The sequence below is a fragment of the Alosa sapidissima genome, chromosome 17, assembly GCF_018492685.1.
Source record: "Alosa sapidissima isolate fAloSap1 chromosome 17, fAloSap1.pri, whole genome shotgun sequence".
Taxonomy (NCBI): domain Eukaryota; kingdom Metazoa; phylum Chordata; class Actinopteri; order Clupeiformes; family Clupeidae; genus Alosa; species Alosa sapidissima.
Genome location: NC_055973.1, coordinates 10,369,951 through 10,396,604, shown reverse-complemented (window position 1 = coordinate 10,396,604; position 26,654 = coordinate 10,369,951). Strand labels below are relative to the sequence as shown.

The window sequence follows — 26,654 nt, the reverse complement described above, 5'->3', positions numbered from 1 at the left end:
CATGATGACAATGCATCCAGGCTGAGCAGATAAAAAAAACACACACACTTCCAACAAATAATGAACAACACACCGCTGGTCTACGGCAATGCACGAGCAAATCTGACCAAATTGATTTCCCCCAGGCGTGTGTGTGTGTGTGTCCGAGATTGCATTTATGAATCTGTGTTGTAGAGCTCATAGAGATGAGCCTGGGTCATGGTCCATGGAAACATACAGTGCTGGTGATGGAAAATCTGCAAAGAGACCTGTGGGCTTCGTCAGACTAAAATGCTCGGATTCAATCACAGTGTGGACTAAGCAGATACTATGGTGATACTGTACTATTGCACACATTCACAAGAAGAAATCCAAATCTGGTTTAGATATTACTGCCGATCAAAGTGATTGATTGTTCTAAGGTCGTACAAAAACCATGTGATCAGTTGACATGTGTGGTAGATTTTCATTGGTGGCACAGTAACGCTCGAGTCCAACATACTGAGACACATTTGAAAAAGATCAGGTGTTCCACGATCGATAGCCAATGACAGCATGTGATCTCGTGGGCCCTCAGATGTCAACAGCATTGATTTTTGTGCAGCACGAGGCTCTCACATCAGCGCAGAAAAACCCCACCTCATTACATGACAAACGGCAGCTTCAGCTGATGCATAGAGACTACTGAAGGTAACCTGAAAGACTTCACTGAGTTAGTAAACACTCCGAGGGGAAGGGGAGGGGTGCATTGGGTCTACTGTGTGTTGAGCCTTACAGTGGGGCTACACCAGGCGCGTAACTGAAGCGTTCCGTTCATGAAGCGTAAAAAACATTTCAAAAGACTGGTCTATTTTTTTCGAACGTATACACCGCTATCATGTCTGGTTTAGTTACTTCCATTGATTATAGTGAATGCTACAGTAATGCTAAGTGCTGCACCATACGTGTCGCGAACATAACGCTTCAGTTACGCACCCAGTGTATCCCCCCTGTTACAGTGTAACACACCATGACAGATTCGATAAGGGACGCTATCAGCTATCGGGAAATTTATATGAATTTATATGACATGGCAGAGTGTCTGCTGTGTTGAGTCTTACATAGAGTATTAATACACCATAATAGATTCTACAGATACTACAGAAAGAAAAACATAATTTTGTGTACTTGGGTCTCGGGAGATTCTCTGTGACAGTCCTACAGTACACACTAAGCTAGCTGTAGTCAGTGGTGATCATTATGTGGACCTGAGCAGTGTGTGTGGTGAGGGTAAGTGCAGTGTTGACAAAGAGATTATGTCACTATTACAATAAAACTGTGGCGAGAGTGAGAGAGAGAGAAAGAGAGAGAGAAAGCCAAAGACTCACACCTGCACAAAGCCTCTTGGTTTTGGAGGAGAATGGAAAAGAACTGAAATGCTTCAGAAAAAAAAAACACAATGAAATGAAAGAAATCATCAGGTCCCAAATAAAACAGTTGCCAGTGAAGGGGAAGGTTAATCTTTTGATTTGATGGGAGCTGTGGTGCCTCTGTGGTTGCTACATAAAATACACCAGCAGCTCTTTCATTAGTCTCAAAAAGAGGCGGAATGTGAGCGAAATGAGAGATGATGAAACAAAAGAGAGAAGAAAGACATTGTTCTCCTAAAAAGATGAATGCGATAGCTAGCAGAGACATACAAATCAGAAGACTGTTACTAAACAAATCTTTTCTGGGTTGCACTCTTTCACCTTTCTCCCACTCACCTCCTTCTCTCGTGTTCTTCATTCTGATTTACTCTCCCCCTGTCCCTTCCTTTCTTCCTCCTTTCCTACTCACTCTCTCTCTTTTTCTTTCTCTCTTTTTATCACTTCCTACCCTTCCATCTGTCTTCTTCTCATCCCCTGCCTTCCGTGCCTTCACTGCCTTCATCTCTCTCTCTCTCTCTCTCTCTCTCTCTCTCTCAGTCTCTATCTCTTTCTTTCTCTCCCCTTCTGTGCTTTATTCTTGCAGGCAGCTGAAGGACTTTGTCATTGTGGCAACAGAGCTGCAATACTGGCTGGCATTGTGGAATAATGAGCAGCAGGCAAGAGGTTGGAACTTCTGTGGTGGAGCTCCTGCGCCAAGCCCAGCCAAGCCAAGCCGCATCATTTACTACAAGCCCCCACACTGCCATCTCCCCTCTACACAGGAGCACTTCCTCTGCACATGTTGGTCATCTCATCACTGGACACAAACACAGACACAAACACACACACACACACACACACACACACACACACACACGTAACTTCACAAATGTGTGCACTTTCTCTCTATGTTATATTTGGACCAGGATTACAACACTGTCAGAGAAAGATGGAGATAACAACACAGAGGAAAAAACGGTCTCAGCTGGCCAGAGAGGAAACAACTCTTTTGATCAAAAAAACCTGTCTTTCCATCAAAATACACAGCCTTGCAGAGATGAAGAGAGAGGGAGAGAGGGAGCGAGAGAGAGACAGGGAACAAATGAAGCATTGCACACCGTGCCCAGGTAGAGAGAAGAAACGGATAGTAGAAGGATGTAAGGCAGAGGAAGAGGGGAGATGGATAGAGAATCCAATTAGGACTGGAGGAGGAGAGAGATACGGACGGACGCTGCAGGTTTGACAGGATTACACCATCTCACTCTCTCCCTGCTTTCTCTCTTTCACACACACAGACACAGCCTCACTCACTCTCTCTCTTTCTCTCTCTCTCTCTCTCACACTCACACACACACACACACACACACACACAGCCTCACTCTCTCTCTCTTTCTCTCTCTCTCTCACACACACACACAAACCCCTATCAAATGCATACATACACACAGGGACAAAGTCACACACATACACAAGAAGAGTGGCTGGAAGAATTCAACCAATTACAGTGGCAATCACTTTGTGCAAGGGGTGGGGAGTGGGGTATTTTGTGCGTATATCTGTGTGTGTGTGTGTGTGTGTGTGTGTGTGTGTGTGTGTGTGTGTGTGTGTGTCTCACCTCTGCAGAAACAGTAGAATAGTATTGTGAGGATACGGCTGCATGGTCAATTACTGAGCATGGCATTTTCATCACAAAAGCAACGCTGAGGGTCACATTCACCGACAGCACTTGTAACACAATTGCACAGAATAAACCCTTTGCCCAAGCGTGGGTGTGTATATGTTTGTGTGTGTATTGCACAGAATAAACTCTGTGCCCAAACGTGGGTGTGTGTATGTTTGTGTGTGTATTGCACAGAATAAACCCTGTGCCCAAGCGTGGGTCTGTATGGGTGTGTGTATGTTTGTGTGTGTATTGCCGATGCTTGGTGTGTGTGTTTGTGTGCGGTTGTGTCGCAGACTCGCAAACCCAAAACAACCAGTGGATGCAACCTAACAGAATGCTAAAAGAAACAGCCATTCACCATTCCAACCTCAAATCTGGTCTCTAGTCTGGTCTCTTTTCTTCTAGAATTACACTTTGTATAACTATCAAACTATTCTTTATGTACTTTTGTACTGAACTCACTCCAAAGGCCAGAGATTATTATTCACTTTATTTTAATATTCCTTCGCTCCTGTCCCAGTATCTCTTCTGAGGGGAGGGGGGGTGGTCAGCAAGGGTCAGCCAGACTTATTTATTTTTAGCCCCCGCCGCCCCTCTGGACTCCTCTGGTTGTGGGCAGGTTGCTAAAAGCATCTGCCTCACACGCCTCCACCATCATCCAACATGCAAGGGGTGGGGTGAGGTGGGGGTGGGCAGTTGTGGTCTAAAAAGCAAAGTTTTGAGAGTCAGAAGCTTTGGGATTAAGACATCAAGAGTGAGCGCAGCGCAGCAGATTGCACTGTTTCTGTTTGTATTGTTGTCTGAGTGCTTTTATCAGCCCAGGAAAAAGCATTGTGCAAAGCCCCTGTGGAGGCGAGGAAGCTTATGTAAAAAGACAGCTTTAATAACACCCTCCTCCTCTCCCCTCCTCTTCCTCTCCCCTCCTCTTCCTCTCTCCTCCTCCCTCCTCTCTCTCAGGACCAACAATCTACTTCATCATGAAAAAAAAGACAGACAAACAACAAGAACACAAACAGGTCACCTTCCATAAGGAACAAATAAGGCAGCAAGGCAAGCAGAGGATGAAGAGCGATTAATTTGCGTGCCTCTTCAACTCAATTAATTCCTGTGTGGGAACTGTGGCCCCTATTGATGGCTCCATGTATGGCATTGTGGCTGGCATCATAAATCACAGGCTGATTAGCCTTCCCCTCGCCCAACCTCTCCTCTCAACTGCAGGACCTGCACGCGTGCTGCCTTCTGTGCTGCTTCACCTTACAGACCTACAGCACACACACACACACACACATTATTCATCTCTGCTCTGATTTTAACACACACACATACACACACACTTGCATTCATTCCCATGTCTGGTGTGAGAGGGAGACAAATGGGTCTTGTCTTGAGCTTGGCCTGGTGGTGTGTAGGGGTTCTACTGGTTTAGATGTTTCTGGGGAGGTGGGGATTGACAAGTGGGGATGGATGTTGTTCAGGGTGACTGAGCCTGGTGAGCATGTGGCACATGTGATTCAGAGCATTATCTCATATACTAATCTCACCTGTGTCCAGTCTCTCCCTCCACTGGTCATTCACCAACACTGCCGATCTAAAATCTGCCCATGGTATCAGCTGAGTGCGAGCTTAAACATTGAAAAATGTGCAGGGCTCCTAACCTCAGAACTGTGACTAGTGCCACACAGAACTATCTGGTATAGATTAGACTACAGCTCTGACCACCACTGAGAGACTGTGGTGATGCTCTGCTATCTTGAGCTGGGGAGCCTCTAGTGGTGAGTTTTGGCTACTGTAAGATATGAGGTCAGTGCATGACAAGTCAGTCTTGGCTGCTGTCTGTTTGTGCTGTCCAGGTGTACCCACTTAGGAGATGGTGTGTATGTGTGGGTTTGTGTGTGTGTGTGTGTGTCGTGAGAGAGAGAGAGTGTGTGTGTGTGTCGTCAGACTACAAACCGTGGATTGTTCAGTCACTACCTGAACCCTTGTCTGGGAAATGAAGCATACCGAATGCAGACAGGGGGAACGTGCTCAGGCAAGCACAGTATCTATTTGATGTCTGCTCTTCTGGATATGTCAAAGTCACTTCTATCTCACTTGAACAATCAAAACCCACCCTGACTCGACCGCTTAAAATAACTTCCATGGCTACTTTGAAGTGGAGACTTTAAAAGGCGGAAGGGTAGCACCCACCGGATGTGTGAACAGGTGCCACTACGAGCCGGATATTAAGAATGCATGAAAAGGCGCATCTAGACATGGCGGACCTTTGAAACAGCCCAGACAGCCAGACGTGATGAGGATCGATAGACGGCGAGGACTAAATTTGAAGAGAGAGTGTAAGACCTCGCCTTTCTGGCACTGTTTCATCATCACCGTCTGTCTCTATTGCAATCATATGGAAAGGTATTGTCTGTATTGCAATCATATAGAAAGGTATTGTCAGGGAAAATATAATGTATTGTCTGCCGGTCAGTATAGCAAACTAAATCTGACAGGATCTTGACACATGCATGCACACAGACATATACACACACAAACTGACACACAAACACACCTACCACTCATTTTTATATTTTTTATTCATTTTTAAATAGACTATATTGTTGGGTATTTTAATCAGCATACAAATTAGAAGGGAAACAAGTTGGAGAGCTAAGTCTGTCCACCTTTGATGTCTGCCAGAAATCCAAACTTCACAGTTATGATTGGCAAATGCAGACACATCAGGTGTGTTTACAGAGTCACTGATAAAGTAGTAAACAGTAAACAGGTTTAATGCACTTCCATCTGAATTTGAAATGGTTTGGAGCGTGAAAGTGAATGTGTAGACTGTGTGTGTGTGTGTGAATGTGTATGTGAGTGTGTGTGTGTGTGTATGTGGGTGTAAGTGTGTGCATGTCTATGTGAGTGTGTGTGTCAGTGAACACATTTGTTTACTTACATTTAACTGTCTGTTAGCTTGCGTGTGTAAGTGCACACATGTATGTGTGAATGTGAGTGTGGCTGTCAGTCACTGTTCAAACTTTGGTGTGTGTGTGTGTGTGTGTGTATATGTGTGTGTGTGTGTGTGTGTGTGTGTGTGAGTGTGCTCGCGTGTGTGAGTGCGAGTGTGTGTGTGGTGTGTGTGTCACTTATGTCTAAGCCAACCAGTGGGCCCTAATGCAGCACGGCATGGCAGCCACAGATAGGACAGTGAGAGCCCTTGCTGGAGGCTGGCAGTAATTCCCACAGGGAGACGAGACACAGGAGACAAGCAGGGTTGGCAACCAATCCGTTTTGGGGCCAAAACCAAATTATTACCCACCGCCATCTGGCACTGGTCACATATCACAAGTCAGTGCTGTTGAAACGCACCCCCCAATATGCACACACACACACACACACACACACACACACACACATCCAAAATGGGGAAAACTGAGAATAAACAGAGTTGAAGAGAAGATAAAGATATAAATGAGAAAATAATTAATTATCTATAGCCTTTTAATGTCTGTTAGTGACATTTCCTCTTCAGATAAACAACTCCTTTGGGGATAGTTGTTTACGGCTATAAGACGTGTTTACTCAGATACTAATTACATGGGGCAACACAAGTAGATGCCCCTCAGTCTCAGCCCTTCCACCTCACATTCTAAACCCACTGGACAGAACCATGGAAACCCACGAGCCTCCTCATCTCTGCGTCCATGGCAACAGAGATCTCTTACCTCGGGGACAGGATGAGAATAATCGATGTTTCCCCTCCTGACTGCAGGAGGCAGGTAAAGAGTAACACTCCATGCTCTTACCCATTCCTAAAGGATCTGTGAATGCTTTATAGCCATGGGTGATGTTTGAAGTGGAGATTACATCTGCCCTATAATGATATATTAACCCAGCCAAATCCACAGAGCCATATCCAGTGTCTGTTCCTACCTGATCTCTCACCCCCCTCTTCCCACTCTGCGTCCTCTTACAGTCTCAAAGTGGATCAAAGTCATCATCTCTACTGTCAATCAACAGCTCTGAGCCAAAAATCAAAGCACATTCTTCCTCACCAACTTCATCATCATCTTCTTTATTCTCTCCTCAATCCAAAAAAGGCTCTCCCGGAGTTCTTCCAGAATATCAATCTCATCTCTGATCTGGGCCCGTGAAATAAATGTAATCATGTAACTCCTGCTGCATACAAGTGCTGTTAGTTTTACAAGCCAAGAGTTTTAAAAAGCCCAGCCCTTGGTCTTGTGAGCAATAATGTAGTTTGATGCTAAAGGAGGCCTTTCCCTGAAGTGATGGTAATCAGTACAGTCATGCCAATGTTTTTAAAATAGCATCAGTGCTGTGTAGTTCCAGAGCTGAGAAAGAGCGAGAGAGAGAGATGCTTACACTTACGCAGTTAATTTACTTTCACACACAATTAATAATAAATGAGAGCTTGAGTAAGATCAGTGGGGAAAAAAGTCATACAAGCAGCGAGTCAACTGCACCAGCTGTCCTGACAACCTTTGAACTTTTACATGTCGGAGGATAAAAAGTAATTTCCCTTTCCCTGTTTTAAAAAGCTATGCCTGATTAAATCCATTAGGGACACATATGACCCTGCAGCAGGGCACATATGTCCAACACCCATCTCAGCCCCTGCATGCATCCAGTAGCCAGAACCCCACAGACCATCCGTCCCATACATCAGCCCAGTCTGGACACAATCAGACCCAGGGCACATGTGTCCAACATCTACTCTGGCCTCCTGAACCAGCTTCACTGCAAAGCCATCATCTACCTGACATCAACATGGCTTCTCTCTCCTGTCACCAGAGACCTGTGGTCAAGGGCCCTTTGGTTAAACCTGTGGTATTCATTCATTCATTTTGTTTTTTTTTGTTTTTGTTTTTCATGCCCCCCGTGCATGAATTACGCCCCTGCCTGTGGTCATAGTTCTAGATAAAGTGCTTAAGAGACCAGAAACCATGTGAGTTGACCGTTCATCATCTAAATGACATTCTACTCATTTCATATCCACAGGCCTGAGAGATGTCCTGTGTAGGACCAGGTTTGGGCCGAAAACATTTAATACACAGTTAATATACAGGCCGCCTAAATGTCTATGAATACACAGCAGTTACATTTGTTCAGTTTCATCTGATTCGCGAGGGAGGATTGTATGAGGTGTAACACAGAGTAGACTATACCATTCAATGTGTATAAGATCAGTGCTATATGCTACAAGCTCAATATTACACAGGAAACAAAATAGCTGTAATACAGTTTGAAAGATGTTGTTCCACATAGAACATCCCCTCACTCAGGCCAATGAGATGCAGCACAACATGTGATAAGATGATTAAAGATTGAATATGCTGTATATCAAGATACATGTAGATCTCTTCTACAACTGTTGATACTCCCAGTGATGTTCCCAGTGTAACATGTTTTACTATGTTGAAAATAGTAGCAGATAGATTGAGTCCTAATACTGGCCTTGCTAGCTAACTACCTGGCCAGGTGTGCTTTTCTGTGGTTTCACGCTTAACACACCTCTGCTGCCTTTAAGCCACTGAGAGACAGAGTTAATGCTAATATTGTCCGGGATTCAAAACTAAAACGGTCCCATCTTGGAGCGTGCCAGCGCTTCAAAGTGAGACTTGACATTTAAACAAGCATGCCAGCGCACACGCACACTGCCAACATTGCCCACGGCGTCTGGAATTGAGACACAGACCGCTTCCGGACGGGGGACTTACATGGCAATAAAAACGCTGAGGCCTGCCAGCTGTCATTCAACTCCTCTGCTGCTTTCCCCATCTTCATTTAGGAGGAAAGGGAAATGTTGGAGCCAATCCTGAGGTGGGGACTGGCTGTTTACCACACGTTACGTTATAGGATACACATGACATCTTTATCAGCTCTATCTTGAACTAGGCCGCAGGGGGAAAAAAGATACTGCTGCCAACTGCTGCAATCTCTTGCTTGCTCCCTCTCTTTTTAACTCTTTCAGCTAACCTACATGTATACCTATAAAACATTTCATACCTCCACCACCCTCTCACTTTCAACTGCTCATTTTCCTCACTAAGACTCCAATCATTACATTAAACTACATTACACTACATTACATTACATTTGGCTGACGCCTTTTAACCAAAGGGACTTGCCATGAGGGAAACAATCAAGCTAGTCCGATAAGGACAGGTTAGTGCAGCAGTACGTGCCATTTCCAAATAGTCAAGTATCAGTTCTAGTCAGGCAGTAAGTGCTAGAATTAGCATGTCTAGTTGTTGGTAGTGCTACAAAAGTCTCTGAAGAGCTGGGTCTTCAGGAGATCTTTGAAGGTAGAGAGGGACACCCCTGTTCCACCATCAAGCCATGGGGGACCCCTGTGGTGAGATAGTGAGGTGCGGATAACTGTCTAAGCCAGGATACGTTACACGAGCGCCCTGTGCCAGAGATGCCCATGTTTGAGAGTATAGAAAGAAGAATGCAGTGGTTACCCATGTCAAAGGCAGCTGATGAGTCAAGCAGAATGAGGACTGATCACGGTCAGTCACCCTGGCTTCTTTAGAGTCTTCTGTCACAGACAACAGAGCTGTTTCAGTTAAGTGGCCAGCCACCCTTGAAATCAGATACAGTAGGTTTGGATCAAGAGAGGAATTCAGAGACCAGTTTGAAGACCGCTCGTTCGATAGCTTTGGATGGTAAGGGTAGAAGTGGTACTGGACGAGAGTTCTCAACTTGATCAGGGTTGAGAGAAGGTTTCTTAAGTAGCTGTGTTAGCTGAGCCGCTTGGAATGCTTTGGGAAATGTGCCAGAGGATAGCAAAGCATTGATCACATGTGTGATAGCTGGTGTGATGTTCAGGCTAAAGGATTAAAGTCAGAGGATAGCAAAGCATTGATCACATGTGTGATAGCTGGTGTGATGTTCAGGCTAAAGGATTAAAGTAAGTTCGTAGGTATAGGGTCCAACGAGCATGTAGTAGGACGGCTACACGTCTGGAGTCTAGATACCCTCTAAATACACTCTCGGAGAGAGGCGCAAATGCAGAAAAAGAAGCCACCATCAAAGGCTGTGGAAGTGTCGCGTCTGATTCAGTCGCGCCATGCGGAGACAAAGAGACATGTAGTAGGTGTACATGTCAGAGTGCTGGTAGTGCCCTTAAGTGGAGGAGACAGGTTGAGACTGGGCTGGCCAGAGAATTGGCTGCTGACTGCCGCCACTTTGTCTGTGAAAAAGAGGACACAGTTTGTCCAGACACAAGCTCAGTGTGGAGCTGAGCGAGTCTGTGGCATCGTTAACCTCGAGCGACGAGAATGTGTTGAGTGGAGGTAGACACAGAGACACAGGGGACAACAGAGGAGAAGTGGGTTGGAGATAGGTTACGGAGGTACGGAGGAGCCGATGGTTGGTCTGTCAGGCTGACATTAAACTGGATGAAGAAGTGATCTGAAAGGTGGAGAGGTGTCACCATGAGGGTGTCTGTGGTGCAGTTTTGAGGATCAAGTCAAGGTCTATGCCAGCTTTGTGAGTAGGAGGGCTGTGGACCAGTTTGAGGTCAAAGGAGTGTATCAGGGACATAAAGTCCACTGAGCCTGGGGTATCTAAGTGGATGTTCATATCACCGAGGACGAGCAGTGGCCAGTCATGCTCAGGGACGGAGGACAGCAGAGTGTCCAGCTCATCCACATAGCCACCCAGTTGGCCTGGTGGGCGGTAAATGACCATCACATAGAGCCAGAAGTGTAAAAGTCCGGCTTGAGAAAGTAAAAGTCCTGCCACATTTTTCTTCCAACCATTCACTTACAGTAATCAGCTTTTTCTCTTAAGAGCACAACTCTTAAGCCAGGTAGATCAGCTAATCAGTAAATCACCTGTGTTAAGTACACAGGTAGAACCAATACATGGCAGGACGTTTACTTTCAGAAGCCGGACTTTTACATCTCTACATAGAGTTTAACTGGGGCAGTCACTGTGATAGCATGGTATTTGAACGAGTCATATTTGTTGAAAGACAGCAGTGGAGTGGATTTCCATTTGTTGAAAATTGGCAGGCCCATCCCACCTTCTCGTCCAGGTGGAGTGTCAGTTGCAGAGTTCTTATGTGTCTGCCAACCCCAGCAGAGGAAAACTCAAGTATGGATTCAACACCTACAGTAACTCGGCACCTGAGAGCCTGGCCTAGTTGTAGCTGTGTGCTCCAAACCCTCTCACACAGTGGGCCCACTGGTATGAATCCAGTTATGAGTCTTGAATGGTGGAAAGACAGAGTTGATTCAGAGGGCATGATGTGACCCAGCTCTGAATCAGCTTTCACAGGAGACAAGCTGCCAGCACACGTCTAATCAGTCACGCTGACCCAGAGTGTTAATATAGCACAGGGAGCCGAAAATGGACTTAAATTAGACAGGCAGTTACAGAGAGAGGTTGGGTGTGATGACAATTAGAGGGAGAGAGAGAGTGGAGAGAAAGGAAGGGAGAGGAGTGAGTGAGGGAGAGAAGGGGGGAAGAAGACATAGTGAAGAAAAGTGAAGTGAGTCTGTAAGACAGAAACGTTTTCTTCCCATTATATATTCCTCTTTGATCATTTTTCATGCCTCATTTGATTTTCATTTAGTCGGAATGAGCTTAAAAGTACACACAGCAGAACAAACAGTGCCTAAATGTACTTACGTGATAAAAAAAATGGAAACTCTAAGGGATGGAGCCAAGTTTACCGCGGAGCTATTTTTAAAGCTCCAATCAGTCTCGGCAAAACTGTTTTCGGGGGCTGGAGATGTTGCCGCCCCGTGATACCGTGAGAAGAATGCATGGGCACATGACAGAAGAAGAGGAGGAAACTGAGGCAAACGAGTAAAAGCAGAACTGTTTCGGAACTTTGAACGTGATAATTGGTCCAAACTGAGCAGAGATAACTGCTTCTCAAAAGTGAAACTAAGTGTTTCTGTGACTTTATTTCTGTACACTGATTTGGGCTCGAAAACAACATAATAAGACAAAACTTGAATTGAATTAAATGGACATCCACTGTGGAACCTAGTGCATTAGAGTAAACATTATTTTCTAATTATGTTGAATCAATGTGAGAGTTAGGTGAAACCCACAAGCCAATGCTGAAGTGATTTGACAATCACAGAGAAGCAAATAAATGTTCAACCTTTTCCAGTGAGAGCAGAAAGGCCTAACTCTGTTCTCCGATAAGTCATTCCCACTCTCAACCAGCCCTATTTACATACATGTCATGCAAAACATAATATAATAAATATACAAATGTACACACATACACATACATTCATAATATCTGAAAAAATGTACTACTTTTTTTCAGACATTTTTTTAGCATTTTTATTGCTGCTTTGCATTTTCATTCATCTTAATATAAAACCCCTAAAAGGATTTCTTTGCCACTTCCATCCCAAGGCTTTAGAAAGGCCATTCCAGGTCATGCTATGTGAAAATCCCCATGGGACATACTGTGTTAATATTCTCCTTCTCTCTCTGTCTTTAAAACGAGACATTGAGAACTTTGAAAAAGCACTGGTAGTTTACTTACAAGACGATTTATACAGACAGTATCTTCACGAAGTTTAGCGGTTGGAATCCATGCATTTCCACTGAATTATTTTTGGAATCTGATCCCTTATCATACAGTACCTGTTCATTCTTACTCTTTGCTCGACTTATCGTGACTAAATTCAAGATGGCTGCAAACGCTAAACTCCGTGAAGATACTGTCTGTATAAATCGTCTTGTAAGTAAACTACCAGTGCTTTTTCAAAGTTCTCAATGTCTCGTTTTAAATGTCAGGGCCCTCGGAAGTCTACCAATGAAGTGTAGAGATACATTGAGCCTCGTAAATGGGTGTAAAACAGTGATTTATTTGCATGGCTAGCCCGATGCTGAAGCACCACTATTGAAAAAGCTGTTGGTAGCATCGGCTAACTAGCGCCAGATTTTGGAGTGCAGGGGACAAGCCGAGATGGGCTATGAGACATACGTTCACACTCGGTATCATGTTTCAATACACTTAGGTCAATATCACACCGGAATTCTCCGTTTCTTCTGATTGGTATCAGGAGAAAATTATTTTTTAGCTGAGTCTCTGCTGTTTCCTTTATCAGATTGGTACCTTTATGTCACATCCTGTAGGTCTGCAGCCTCAGAGGCTACCTGAAGTGTATACTTCTCCCTTCTCCCCCATCCTCCCAGGTCATTTTAACTGTGGCTGAATGACGACAAGAGCAACACTATAGTTGTCAAATGTCAGCACCAAGCAGCAGTTTGATGGCTAAGCGAGAGCAGGGATTCAGTGGTGCGTGTTTCGGCGGCAGCTGTGTCATTGTATTCGGCTGAGTTTGGTTTCCCTCTGAAGGAGGCCAGAGAGAAGCTGAGCATGGACGCTCTGACACTAACATTTGTCATCCTCGTCAAAACCCAGAAAAATGAAATGCTAACAAAACCCAGTTCTCACTCTCTCTCTCTCTCACACACACACACACACACACATAGACACAGACATACACACACACACACACACACACTTCTGAACCTGGAACTCACACACATACTCACAGACATATATAGACCCAAACAGGCAACATTAGGCAAAGTTAAAGTCATATGTAAGCATCAATTTTGCATTATGCATTACATGGTACAGTACGGCAGCTTTATTTTATTTTTTTGCTGATCGCTGCACACAGGCAAAAGCGCCAGCAGCGCTGTGATCAGGGCAACACACTTGAATGCCTGGAGAGTGTCTGCACCAGCCATTAAAGCCCTCTCTCAGCTCCATGAAATAACAGTGGCCAGAAAGCAGAAAATGAAGAAGATAGGAGGTAAAGGGATGAAGGGAGGAAAGAAAAAAAAAAGTTTGATAAGATTTTAATCAAACATCCTTTTCATGCCAGGGACTTAACAGCCTGGCGGATTAAAGGCTAAGGGGCTGTCGTGTATTGACAGAATGGGATTCAACATCACAGCGGATCAACTCCAAGCCGCATCAAAGACATAATTAATCATTTTAAATGCATTGCATTTTTTTTACCCCACTAATTCCAAGTCATAAGCCACTCACAGCCAATAGCCTAAAATCAATAATATTCAACTAGTCTTGGATGGGATGCTTTTAGAGAGCACACTTCATGCCTATGATTATGCTGATGAAAGATTATAATTCATCGACCGATGGGTTGAGAAGACCAGTCGGTAAGGGGAATAAGGAGAATGAGGGAGTGCTTTTCAGAAATAATCAATAGAGCAAATACAAAAGGATGACTGCCTCCAGGAAGTTCATTTCATTGGACATGTACTGTCGCATGGTGCATACAAGCCCCAGCTGGAATCTCCATTCAGCCATATCACAGGAAGACCAACAAACAGTACACAGTATGTAGCTGAAGAAGCTCTGTATGTGGGGTGTGAACAGTAAAGGGTTGACATGCGTATGTCAGGCCTTTAACAGCACTTTTTGCGTCTCTCTGTATCTCATTAGCTACACAGTCATCACAAAGAGACCTGTGCTATGACATGTCAACTAACCACAGGCTCTGCTAGGCAGCCAGGGTTAATTAGGATCAGATTACTTGATGATCAGAGAGATGATATCACTGTGGTCACACAGAGCACGGGAGAGAGAGAGAGAGAGAGAGCTTGTTCACATGGAGGGGCTTTCTAACATACCTTTTTTTCTGAACATTCAACTGTTCAATGACTTAATGTCTTTTTTTTTCTTTCTGACTAGATCACTTTGAACGTCTCCCCTTTTCAGAGATTAGCCTAGTCAAAAGACACGGACAGCACTGACAATGACGTCAGGCCACAACAGCATGCAGAGCATAGATGGTACAAAATACCACACCACACTAGTAGAATTGCATCTCTGAGGAACTGCAAGAGTGGGCTTGATCAGGTGCAGTTTGCAACTAAAATCACCAAAAGGAAAGAGTGGGAAGAGCTGTACCCGGTAGTTCTCTCTTTAGATGAGAAACACATCAATTTACATTGACAGAACTATCCATTAGCAAAGGGATGAGTCTTCAGTTAAACACAAAAAGCCAACAGAAGTCATTGTTGACTATACCTGGGCAAAAGAAAACGAAGTGAACCTACACTATTTACTGGAGTGTTGATGACTGCTGAGAGAGTGTGATCAGTTTGAACAACTAAAAAGTAGGCAAAATGGGAGTATGGTGTGCTGTTAACTGCACGGGTCAACTTGAAGGATGCTATCAGTCGACATGAAAATATCAGCACCTTGGACAGTTCTGCGAGCGCGGTTCCTTGCCATGGACTGCACAATAGGCTAGCTTACAAAAAAAGTGTTTCCGACGTTTGGTGAGTTGTCGCAACGAAATCAAATGCATATAACGCAATGTTCACATGTATATAGGCTCATTATAAAATAATCTCACTACGAACATGGCATGTGTTCGGCACATACATTATTTGACAGAGTGAAAGGCGAACTTCAAGGTTTATTGTTCACTAAATCGCATGGGTCCGCTGTGATGGCTCAAAAGAGACAGTCAAAGAAAATCATCAGTAACCTAGCAGGAGTGAATAAATGCACGATGAGCTAAAATGAACTGATCGGATTGGACGGCAAAAGATTGGATTTCAAATTGGGTAGTGATCATTATGCGATATTATTACCATAGCAGCCTAATAAAATGCTAAAACGGAGTCAGGCGAGTCTGCCAAGGCCAGAGAGAAACTAGTTTCTTGTCTGCATAATTGCTTCCTGGTTTATGAGTTAGAAGCAAACATCAGAAAGCTATTCTTAACACAAGATTTGGGTTTCTGCTTGAATGGAATAGCGTTAACAAAACACACGCGTGGTTCTATTAAAGTAAACTATGTATGGCTTAGAAACACGTGTTAAAATATCTGCAACGTGCTGCAATGTTACAGGGGGGAACTAAAGAAAAAGTAAATGCAGTGGGATTGTAACCTAATGACAATGACACACTGAGAATGTACGGAGATGGTTTCGCTTACATCCTCGTCATTGCATTGACTCCTTTGGTGATGGAGGACACGAGATCGAGGGTCCTGACACGGTGTTAGAGTCTTTCCCGCGTTCTCCTCCTCTTTGACGGGTCCGCCTAGTAAGTGACTGGCCTCGGGCGGTGCAGGAAAGGAGGTGTTGGTGTTAATCTTCCCAGAGAATCTCTGATACACCGAAGCCATGGCGCGTATTAAAGAAACTGTATTTCAAGACGGTGGGGAAAATATCTCCGTCTCTCATCAAATTGACCCGCTGTCTGAGCCCCTGACCATTTGGAAGCGATCGCGGGGAGTTCGGTTAAGAGCAGTCCGCAGAGAGAGAGAAAAGTCAAATAACAGTGTCGATCTCTCTCGAATCTGAGAGAGAGGGTGGACTCAAACCACAGGCAACAAAAAGAGATCCGACTTAGTTTGATGGTTAGGTCAGAACAGAACAGCAGATAGCGTTTGGGGACAATCCATTAGGTCAGGGCTTGTTCAAAATTCGGTGCACGTATTTCTCTCTTCTTAAATCCGTTGAGGATCAGGGATACTTCGTCTATTCGATAAAGCAACAACTTCGCTTTCACGCCCACTAAAATAGCTCCTGAAGAAAGCTATGCCAGACACAAAGTCCAGCACAAACATAAAACTGGAGAGACGGACCAAGATCCAAAAAAAAGTACCATACCCTAATATTTAGAATTGGCCATGTACGGCAAGAAACAGTGGTAGGCTACCTAAAAACACATAATAACACACACGTATTTGTGTAATAACAGCAACAATACGCACAAAACAGGAAAATGGAGAGAATCACATAGCTTTCAAATGAATTATCGTTGCCTGGCGGTGATCTCAGGCACAAAGAATGTGTATTGAGTGTATCTTTTTTTTTGTCGGTTAGTTGTATGGAAGAACTCGAGTGCCTCTGTGTGGCGAAAACGTCCCCGCCACACTGCATTAAAACAGAGGGATGCACTTCTCCCAATTTTCACTACCAGACAATCAATCCTCATATTATTTCTATAACATGGAAACGACTTCATTGATTCCTCTTCTTATTTCCTTCTCTTCTCTCAGTTTGGCTAACAAAACTATGACAGCTGTGTATAAAACAGTACAAATAAACAAAAGACAAAGTATTTTAGAATATATGTCATTGCCTTGTAGAGGGTATTCAGCTTCAGAACTACTTCACCTCACAGATTTAAAAAAAAGAAAAAGACTTATAAAAAGGTTGCTTCCAATCTGTGATCCTTGTGTATAGCAGTACCTATGTATAGCCAATATTTTTATCCCGATGGCATATAAATTGTTCAGACATTGGGGATAATTCCCAGGGATGCTCTGGAATGAGTCCCAGCACCCACATGGCAGCAGTGAAGTCATGCAGGTCCCTCAGATAGGTGGTGCCGTTTAAGGACTAGAGACACTGAGAACTCAAACCAGAATTTGCATAGGCAAAAGAGCCACCTTCAATCATCAATCCAAAAAGCCTGAGGGCCATTGAACACACACAGACACAGCTCACACTAGGGATGACGGGGTGTGTATGGATGTGATGAAGACACATAAGTACAAACACAAATCGGCTTGTAACAGTATAGGCCTACTGTACATAATCACAAGGCACTAAAGGAACCTCACTGAGTCACATCGCACAAGGTGTGGGTTCCCATCTCCGTCCCTCCCTCCCTCTCTCGCTCACACACACACACACACACACACACACACACAAACACACACACACACACACCCATCTCCGTCCCTCCCTCCCTCTCTCGCTCACACACACACACACACACACAAACACACACACACACACCCATCTCCGTCCCTCCCTCCCTCTCTCGCTCACACACACACACACACACACACACACACACACAAACACACACACACACCGTGCATCTGGAGAAAAATATGCTGTGCAACTTTATCCTGTTTTGCTTTGCGAGCTTGTGCACTAATGTTGATAGATCCCCCCATAAATCGAATTACACTTCATTTGCCAGGCAAGTGTGTGAGATAAACCCTAAACCAGCCCCATACAAACCAACAAATATGTGGGCCATTGCTGTACCTTAAGGTCTACTTGGCTTAGTCCAACGGATCCTCTGCAATCTCCCTGTAAGGATAACAGCAATACAATAAGCTAACAGAAGACTGAGATGGCCCAATATAATGAATGCTTTAGAGTTTTTTTTCCAACAATATGGCTATTGTATAACTCCAAGCTGCATTAACTACAAGACTACAAGTCACAGGAGGTCGTGGGAATATATCCAAGCCACGGTGGTTTGTCTAAGACTGAGAGTATTTTAAAGAAACTTCTCAGCAGTGTTAACACTAGGAGATTATCATCTGCTTTCCACTTAAGACCTGATTAACAGCTAATTGAGAAAGACATACCCAAATATGTGGCCACAGTTGTTAGCACATCTACATATGCTTGTTTTCAGGTTCTTGTTTGTGTTCGTAAATTAGCGCCGCCGTAATGAGTACAGATGACATGTTTACCCGAGACGCACACAATTGCTTGAGCAAGCGTGCAACACCCACAGTCAGTAATTATGCACACAATAACAAACAATGGAGTCCTGGCAATTACACAGTGTAATGTAATTTCCCCAAAACTGAATCAACACTGGCATCTAGTGGATGTGCAACCATATCTTCATTTGCTCATGTTTCCCTCGTTTATTCAGAAATAAAAACCAGAATCTCATTTCGTCCCCATTTGCTTTTTTGTGTGTGAGAGGAACAGAAATGTATGCAAGCAGAACAAGATGGAGGTGTTTTTCTGTTTAGGTTTTGTTGGTTTTGTGTAGTTGCTGGCTTGTTTGTTTGCTTGTTGGTTTTAGGGGATAGTAGCCTGCTTGAGATTCAGCTCATGTCTTGGGACAACCTTAATCTTCTCTATCATGCGAACCTATCCCATCTGCCTAGCCCTGTTGGTTTGGCCATCCGTAACGACATCCCCCCTACCAGCCCTTCACTGCGTACCCACAGACAATTGACACCAACTTAATAGACATGAGAGCTGTACCCCTCCAGTCTTCATCGATGATGGATGTTTCCTCGCCTCTCACCGACATAGCAGTGGTTGTACATATCCTAACCTCAAAGCTTCCAAAAGGATTACACTCTTTCTGTCACCTGCTTCCATCGAACCACCTGAAACTAACCTCTGCTAGAAGACCAGTACCATTTTTTTTAGTAACCCTATGTAGGAAATTCCCTATTCGTCAATCTTCAATGCGGTAGATAGAATACCCATTCAAAGGCTCACGCTCCTATCTGCCACAGCAACGTTGTATAGTGCAATACCCGGCATTCAGACACAATCAGCACGACATTTCTTTTTTTTAAGTCAGTGTGGCATCGAAGTCAGTGTGAAGCTGTTACAGTATATTAAGGCAAAATAACTACACTGTGTTGCTTTAAACTGACCCTGAGGTGGTCCCATCCACTGCCTCTGACTCTTTTAAAATGGTCTCATGGAGGATGAGGTGGGCCAAGTGGAGAAGAGAGGGGATTAGTGGTGGCCTAGGGGGCATATCTGTGCTAGCTGATGTCAGTTGCCACAGGGCTGTATGCTTAGCAGCTCTCTCTCTGGCTCGAAGACACAGCTGTCATATAGAGGTACAGAATATGCTGTGAATGCGTTCCGTATCAGTTTACACACATCTCCCGTGAGGTGTAATGATGTTGGCTAGGGCTATCCAGCTCTCTTTGTGTTTTGTTGCTTGTTTGCTATGCATGATGTGAGAATATTCTGAGCTATCAGACAGTCATGTTGTCTTGTGTATTCTGGGTGGATCACTAGATGATATTCCCGTCAGGCTGTCTGACAACCTGCTTAAACAAAGAGACAGAGAAGTAGCCAGCTTAAACACTTTTGACATCTGTGCCATTACGTAACAACAACACAATGATACTCCAGACAATGTGCTGGCACACACTCTAATTAGAAATGAAATATCGGTGAATGTTAGAGTCGGTGACAATTAACATCAGAGCTGCCGATGCCCACAGACTTTTTCTTCTTACTTGAAACTAATTAGGAGCTTAATTTCTACTCTTTTTCCCTTAGTGAAAGCACAGAATACAAAGAGGATTTCTGTACAATACCTTGTCAGTCCTCTCTGTGCAATGTTCTCCTTTGCTAGAAAAGAGCAAAGACCTGACCTAGGACCTAGTAAAGACCTGAGTGACCTGTATTTATTTATTACCCGTATGTTACATGTGTATTATTATATTCATAAGTAATGTTAATCTGAAAAGTTGTGAATGTGTGCTGTCAAGACAGACGACAGCTTTGACCTTGTCTAGCTGACATCTGTTCTTGGATGAGGAGGAAGAGCGAACAGACTCCCACAGCAGGAGTGAAAGAGAGAGAGAGACAGAGAGAGAGAGAGAGAGAGACAGAGAAAGAGAGAGAGAGTGAGAGGAGTGAACATGTGGATTTATGCTCCCCTGTCACACACATTTCTCTGCCACATCCTTCATCTAGAATTTAGTCTCATACACTTCAACCTTTCCTTTGAAGCCATCTGATGTTCAGAATCAATAGGGCCATTACCTGGGATGTTTCAAAGTCCTGTGCCCTCTATGTACAAAGTAAAATCACTGAATGAGACTCTGATGCAATCCTATTACAGTAAACTACCCATATGGTGCACCTTATGGCATAAGGTTAGGAAATGGACATGTTGAATATAACTTTTAGAAAAGATGGTCAGCCAACTCTGACCTTCACAAGACAGGAATGGAGGCATCCAATTCAGAAGGTTGAATACAACTAATTGTGTGTGTGTGTGTGTGTGAGAGTGTGTGTGTGTGTGTGTGTGTGTGTGTGTGTGTGTGTGTGTGTGTGTGTGTGTGTGTGTGTGTGTGTGTACATGTGTGTGGGGATGTATTTGTGTGTATGTGTGCGTATGCGTGCGTGCATTTGTCTGTGTGTGTGTGCGTGTGTGTGTGTGTGTGTGTGTGTGTGTGTGTGTGTGTGTGTGTGTATGCAAGTGTACTGAGTGGGCATGAGAAAGAATTTCTCACTGCTGGAGTGTGTGTGTGTGTGTGTGTGTGTGTGTGTGTGTGTGTATGTGTGTGAGTGAGTATGGATGTACCACAGTGTGAGGTAAAGGTACCCATAGAAGCTCGTTTGACTGACGGAGGGAGATTGAACCTGCTGAAGCTTGACTGTGTTTGTCTAAAATCCAAAAGGTGAAATTAATAGGCCCTGTCATTTGCTCAACTCCCACCCCAATGCCTCCATACCACCCTCACCCCACCACTAGCACCTCCCCAGCCCTCTCTCTCTCTCTCTAACTCTGACAGAAGACAGAACCTGTGATTGGCATCTCGTTGCACCCAGCCCTGTCCCTGTGATCAGTCAATGGAGACAGCGTGCATCTGCCAAAAAGAAACCTTTAACAATGACAAGGGGTGACACAAAGAGGAAGAAGAAGGCGGAAGGAGAAGTTTGCCAGAAACGGCGTACTTCAGAGAGAAAAGATATACAGTCACTTCTCCATCAGTGAAAGGCACAGAGTTGGAGCATGTCAAATTGTGTGCCAGTGCTATTTCCTATGGGACAGATAAGGTCCCTGGTGGGAGGGGAGCAACGGAGCAGTCTCTATGAGGCCTAGAGGACAAGAGAAAACAGAAATGGAAATGCCAGAACCAAAGAAAGAAAGAGAGAAAAAAAGAGAGAGAGAGAGAGGAGGATAACAGAGGAGTGTGACGGCAGCAGGGAGTAGCGCTTCAAACTTTTAAGAGGAGATGAAACTCAAGTAACCGAGATAATAGCCACATTTATCTCTTTTCTAACAGGCACCAAGGCCTGTACACTTTCCTGAAGCTCTGTTCTCTTGACGTGAGTGCGGTGTCTATCATCCTGGCCATATTCCTGTCTCCGCACCTGTTCCCCTGACTGGTTGCCAGAGGCAGCTAGCCAAGCTAGTGTCTCTCAGGTGAGAGCATATGCCGTGTTGGAGGGCAGAATGGTAGAACCTAGTGGTAGAAAACAGATACATGCTTTTCTTCCTCTTCCTTAACACTCTGTTCATTTCTCTGTAACAGCTTCTGTCCCTACTCTCTCTTTCTCTCTCTCTCTCTCTCTCTCTCTCTCTCTTACTCTCAATCTTTTTTTCTCTTCTCTCACACACACACAAACACACACACTTTTACCTCTCTGCCTGCAAGAATGCTAGAGGCTGTTGGTTCTCAAACTCCGTTCTGGTTGCCCACAATCTCCTGCAGCCGCCAGGGCTTGCAGATGCCCAGGGAGTGTGAGAGTGGGTGTGAGAACATGGCGGAGTAAACCTAGAGGCTAGGAGAGGCATCGACTGCCTGGTATTTTGAAATAGAGAGCAGGGTGGACTTGTTACAGAGGTTAAAAACTTCTACAAAAGCCAGGCCAGCTATTCTATTCAAGAGTCAGAAAGGGACACCATTCGATTTCTATTTACAAGTCTTATAATTTGATAATATGACATTCCAGCTAGGTTTATTTGCTACTCTGGAGAGCTTTCGGTATGTATCTTTTTTGGGTTTTTTTGTTCAGGTCTAAAAGAAAAAACATGAGGGGACTGAGACCAGACAGATTGGAGAGGGAAATCGAGTGGACAGGGCATTCCAGGACTCCAAGCTCATATCGAGAGCTGAAATACAATATCCTTTCATATTGCTCCACCTGCCACTTAAGCATTAGTTGTTTGTGGACTTTGTGTGTGTGTGTGTGTGTGTGTGTGTGTGTCTGTGCGTGTGTGTACAGTAGGTGTGTGCATGTGCGTGTGTATGCTTGTATGTATGTGTGTGTGTGTGTGCGTGTATGTGTGTTTGTTTGTGTGAGGCTGGGTAGGAGGCTGGCCGTCGGCACCACCAATGTCCTATTGAATCTCATAAACACAGAATAATGACCGCACTGGCCCTGAGCGCAAATGAGTGCGGTCACAAAGACAAGGTTTGTACACAACAAGCAGGGTGGCTGATTGCATCTAAAAAGCAGCCCATTTGTATGATGAGATTTTAATTTGTTGTAGTCGCTTCACCCGCTCCAGGAATTTTGACTTGAGGGGCATTTCAATTTGCTTCAAAAGTTTGAGTTCGAAAGTTCAATACTTTACTACGGCAAGGATCAATAGATGTAATTCTGCATAATTCATTCTTTCGAGCCTGTTTTTCCCCCCCTTCTTTCTCTCTCTGTCTCTTTCTCTCTCTCTTTCTCTCTCTCTCTCTGTCTCTTTCATTTTGCATTCCATCCATGAGAAGGTAAAGGTTGACTAAGTGACAACAAAAGCAACAAGCTCCAAGTCGTTATTGATTTCTGGAAGTAAAATAATGACTCAAAGGCCATCTTGGATCATTCGCTAAGACAAATGTCCGCGTGCAGAATTGCTAATTCTTCCCCCCCCACTTCCGCATTGCCTTTGACACTATCTGTCATGCTCAAGGGTCTAGAGAGGGAAATAAATCAACACAGGTAGAGAGCAGTTTTTCCCACTTTGTGATCTCCACTACAGAGCATAGTGTTGTGATCTGATTAAAACACAGAAGTGTGGGAACTGAAACATCCCAAATGCCTCTCCCTGATCTAACGTTAAAGAACATGAAAAGGATATGTGCGATGCCACTTTTTAGCGCCACAATTATCTTTTATTTTTTGCACGGGGAGAAAAAAACCTCACAAAAACCTTGGAAGCAAGTCCCTTCTGGACTGGGGATTGATATGGCAAACAAATCCTACATAGCACCATCATTCTTCAAAGAGAATAATTTGGGTGGAGCAAGGCTGTATTTCAGATAGGGGCGGATGGGTGGTGGTGGTGGTTGCAAAGAGAGAGAGAGAGAGAGGCGTATAAAACACATTAGCCCTGAAAATGAAACGTCTTAACGGGGACGACTGATGTTGCTCACCGCAGGGGCCCGCCAAACACTTTGCATCAAACCTGCCACATCAGAGCCCCTGCACATTTAGAGATATTACATCAAGCTGTCGGCACTCGGCCCTCACTCACAAATGGCTTTGAATTGGGGACTCAAAGAGGGACATCCTCTCTCTCTCACTCTCTCCTCTATACGTGCTTTATGATGGGAACTTTTAATGTTTCTCTACGAGTGAAGAACAAAAACAGGGCTGGCACTGAATGACCTTAGAATATGACTCTCAGACACTCACTGTTGAATACCTATTCATGTACTGTAGTAGAGGGGGCCTAAACAAATGCACATCCACCAAATCAATACTGGAATTCAATGATTTGCTCATGACCAACTAAGCCATTACCACTGGCTTTGATTGTCATCCTTTCCTTCATTCAAGACCTTTAACTCTTATGCAACCCCCAGCAACAGAAATCATAAGGCCATCGTAACACAGTGTATTGATCTTCCCAAAGCTCATTCGCTCCACCACCAAACACAAGTGAAATATAACCAGTCTATACCCTACACAAGCAAACTCTTGTCTTTTGATGTCTTTGTGTCTACCACAGTGTGTGGCAAAGTCAGGATGAATTCCTTGTACTTCCGTTACTCATTGCCAAAAGACAAATAAGCAAATAAGCTGCAGAAATCACACCCTGCTGAGCGTTATTGAAAACGTGTACCTTTTTTTTCTCTCCTCGGCTGATAAATTAATGAGCAATTGTTTCATCAAGCTGCAGCTAACACCTGGCATCACCTACGGCGACGCAGCACCTCACAGCAAACTCAAAAACCAGCTGGATTTGCCCATCCCTGGATGGTGTCATGCGCAAAAAAGCTCAGGGCAGTTAGTCCTTATGCATGTCCCTGCAGAAAATAAATAAATAAATAAATAAATAAATAAATAAAAACTATGCAAGTGCTGATCCAGGAGTCTGGACCCCACACTGATAGTGAATGAAAGGGCAGAAAAGCAGAGAGTAAGGGATGTGCGGAGATAAAACAAGGAGGGATGGAAGATGGCCTTAGAGGCTGATTTAGGGTGTGAGGGGGGAGCACGGCCCTGTGACCGCTGCACACCGCTCCCACGGACAGCCTTGAAAGAGTCATGAGAATTATGAATGCAGGCTTGAAGAGGCTCGCAAAGCTGTCGGTCCAAACACACTCAGCCCATCTCATGCTCACACACAAATAAACAATGCACACACATACATACATCAACACAGACACACACTGTAAATAAATAATGACCTTAAAAAATCAAGAAGTAACTAATTCTCAAACGCCACACATACTAAACCAATAACCCTCACCCACATGTAATTGTGGCTTGTACTACAAATCTTTCCACATACTGTACATAAAACTGCTGACACAACATTTTAATTCCCCAAAATACGCCCACCTACCTGCAATCATATGCCACCCACAAAAACACAAATCTAGCCTTTTTTGGGAAATCTCTCATGTTCTAAGAGGCTTCTGCCTTCTACAGGATGATGACAGCTTGGTGTTTTCACTCACCTGTCACCCTGCTTTCAAGCACACGGTCACACCATCTTTCACACCTCTGACTGAGCCACAACTGCTAAAAGCCACAACCACTCTGCATGAGCACTGCATGGCAAGGGCTGAAGGTCTGAAGTCACTTCGCTCTCCACAGACCCATTATGGTAGCCCAACAAATACAACAACAACAACAACAACAACAACAACAACAACAACAACAACAAAAACAACAACAACAACAGCACACCCAGACCAGTCCTGTTCTCTCTCTCTCTCTCTCTTTAGCTCTGTAACGTTAGGGCTATCTCTCTTTCTCTCTCGCTTTTCTTTTCCAGCACTGCCCTGTCCATATAATTACAAGTGAAGAGTGAAGCTTACCATCTTGGAGGTGGAGGTGGTGGTGTCAATATGTTGGGTGGCGATTAACATGCTGAAGATGAATACGATAGCAACAGCGGTGGCGGTGGGCTTGATCTGGATGGGACTGTCGCGAGTTCTGCATTCCACGGGGGAAAGTGAGAAGGAAGTATGCCAGAGGATGAGACAGGGAGGGTGGGGGTGCGTCACGAGTGGGAGGGATGGGAGGAGAATTTGGGGAGAGGTGGGTGTGCTCAGCGCAGTTCGGACTCGGGACTAAGACACACAGAAGCCCCCTGCTGGCTCTCTGCAAGAAGACTTGCTCTTGTGAATCAATCAGCACGCTTGTCCTCAACTTATCACCCACCATGTGTGCCGTAGGGGAGGGGAGGGGCAATCGCTCTCTCTCACTCATCGCTCTCTCTCACTTTCCCCACCAGTGCCCTCTTGACGTCCTCTCCTAGATTTTCCAGACATTCTCTCCACAACTCTTCACAAAGATCTTCCTGGCCATATTTGGTGTGTCTGCTGGGATCAGCACCTGGGCTAAATTGGGACTTAGAGTGTGGACAGCTGAGATTTCACTTTGGGAGAGGCATGTGGGAGAAGCTGAGCACACGTTGTACACTACCTGTCCTGCTCAGACTTACTTCGGAGAGCCAATTTATTCCTTTAATTGTCATTTCTTTCACATTTTTCTTTTCATTTTGTATATTCTTTATCTTTTGGTTTTTACTCAATCCTTCTGGGTGAGTCAGACTATGCAAATGTGTTTTGGGCTGTGTTTACCTGTGAATGTGCCTGTCGTGTATGTGTTTGAGAGAGAGAGAGAAAAAAGAAAGAGAGAGAGAGCGAGAGAGAGTCAGATA

At 44.4% G+C, this 26,654-nt stretch overlaps 1 protein-coding gene across 5 annotated transcripts in view; it reads right to left on the bottom strand.

Moving 5' to 3' along the window:
• dpp6a (dipeptidyl-peptidase 6a) overlaps window positions 1-26,654 on the bottom strand; it is a 212,425-nt gene that overhangs the window by 141,350 nt on the left and 44,421 nt on the right. The window contains exon 1 of one of the 5 annotated variants that reach the window (XM_042067802.1): window positions 25,807-25,900. The exons of 3 other annotated variants lie outside the window; for them this stretch is intronic. In XM_042067802.1, coding sequence (XP_041923736.1) covers window positions 25,807-25,857 — 51 coding nt within the window. In that variant the 5' untranslated portion in view covers window positions 25,858-25,900. Of the gene's footprint in view, window positions 1-15,999; window positions 16,714-25,806; window positions 25,901-26,654 lie in introns of those variants that run through there. One more of the 5 variants, XM_042067796.1, reaches the window with a different exon arrangement.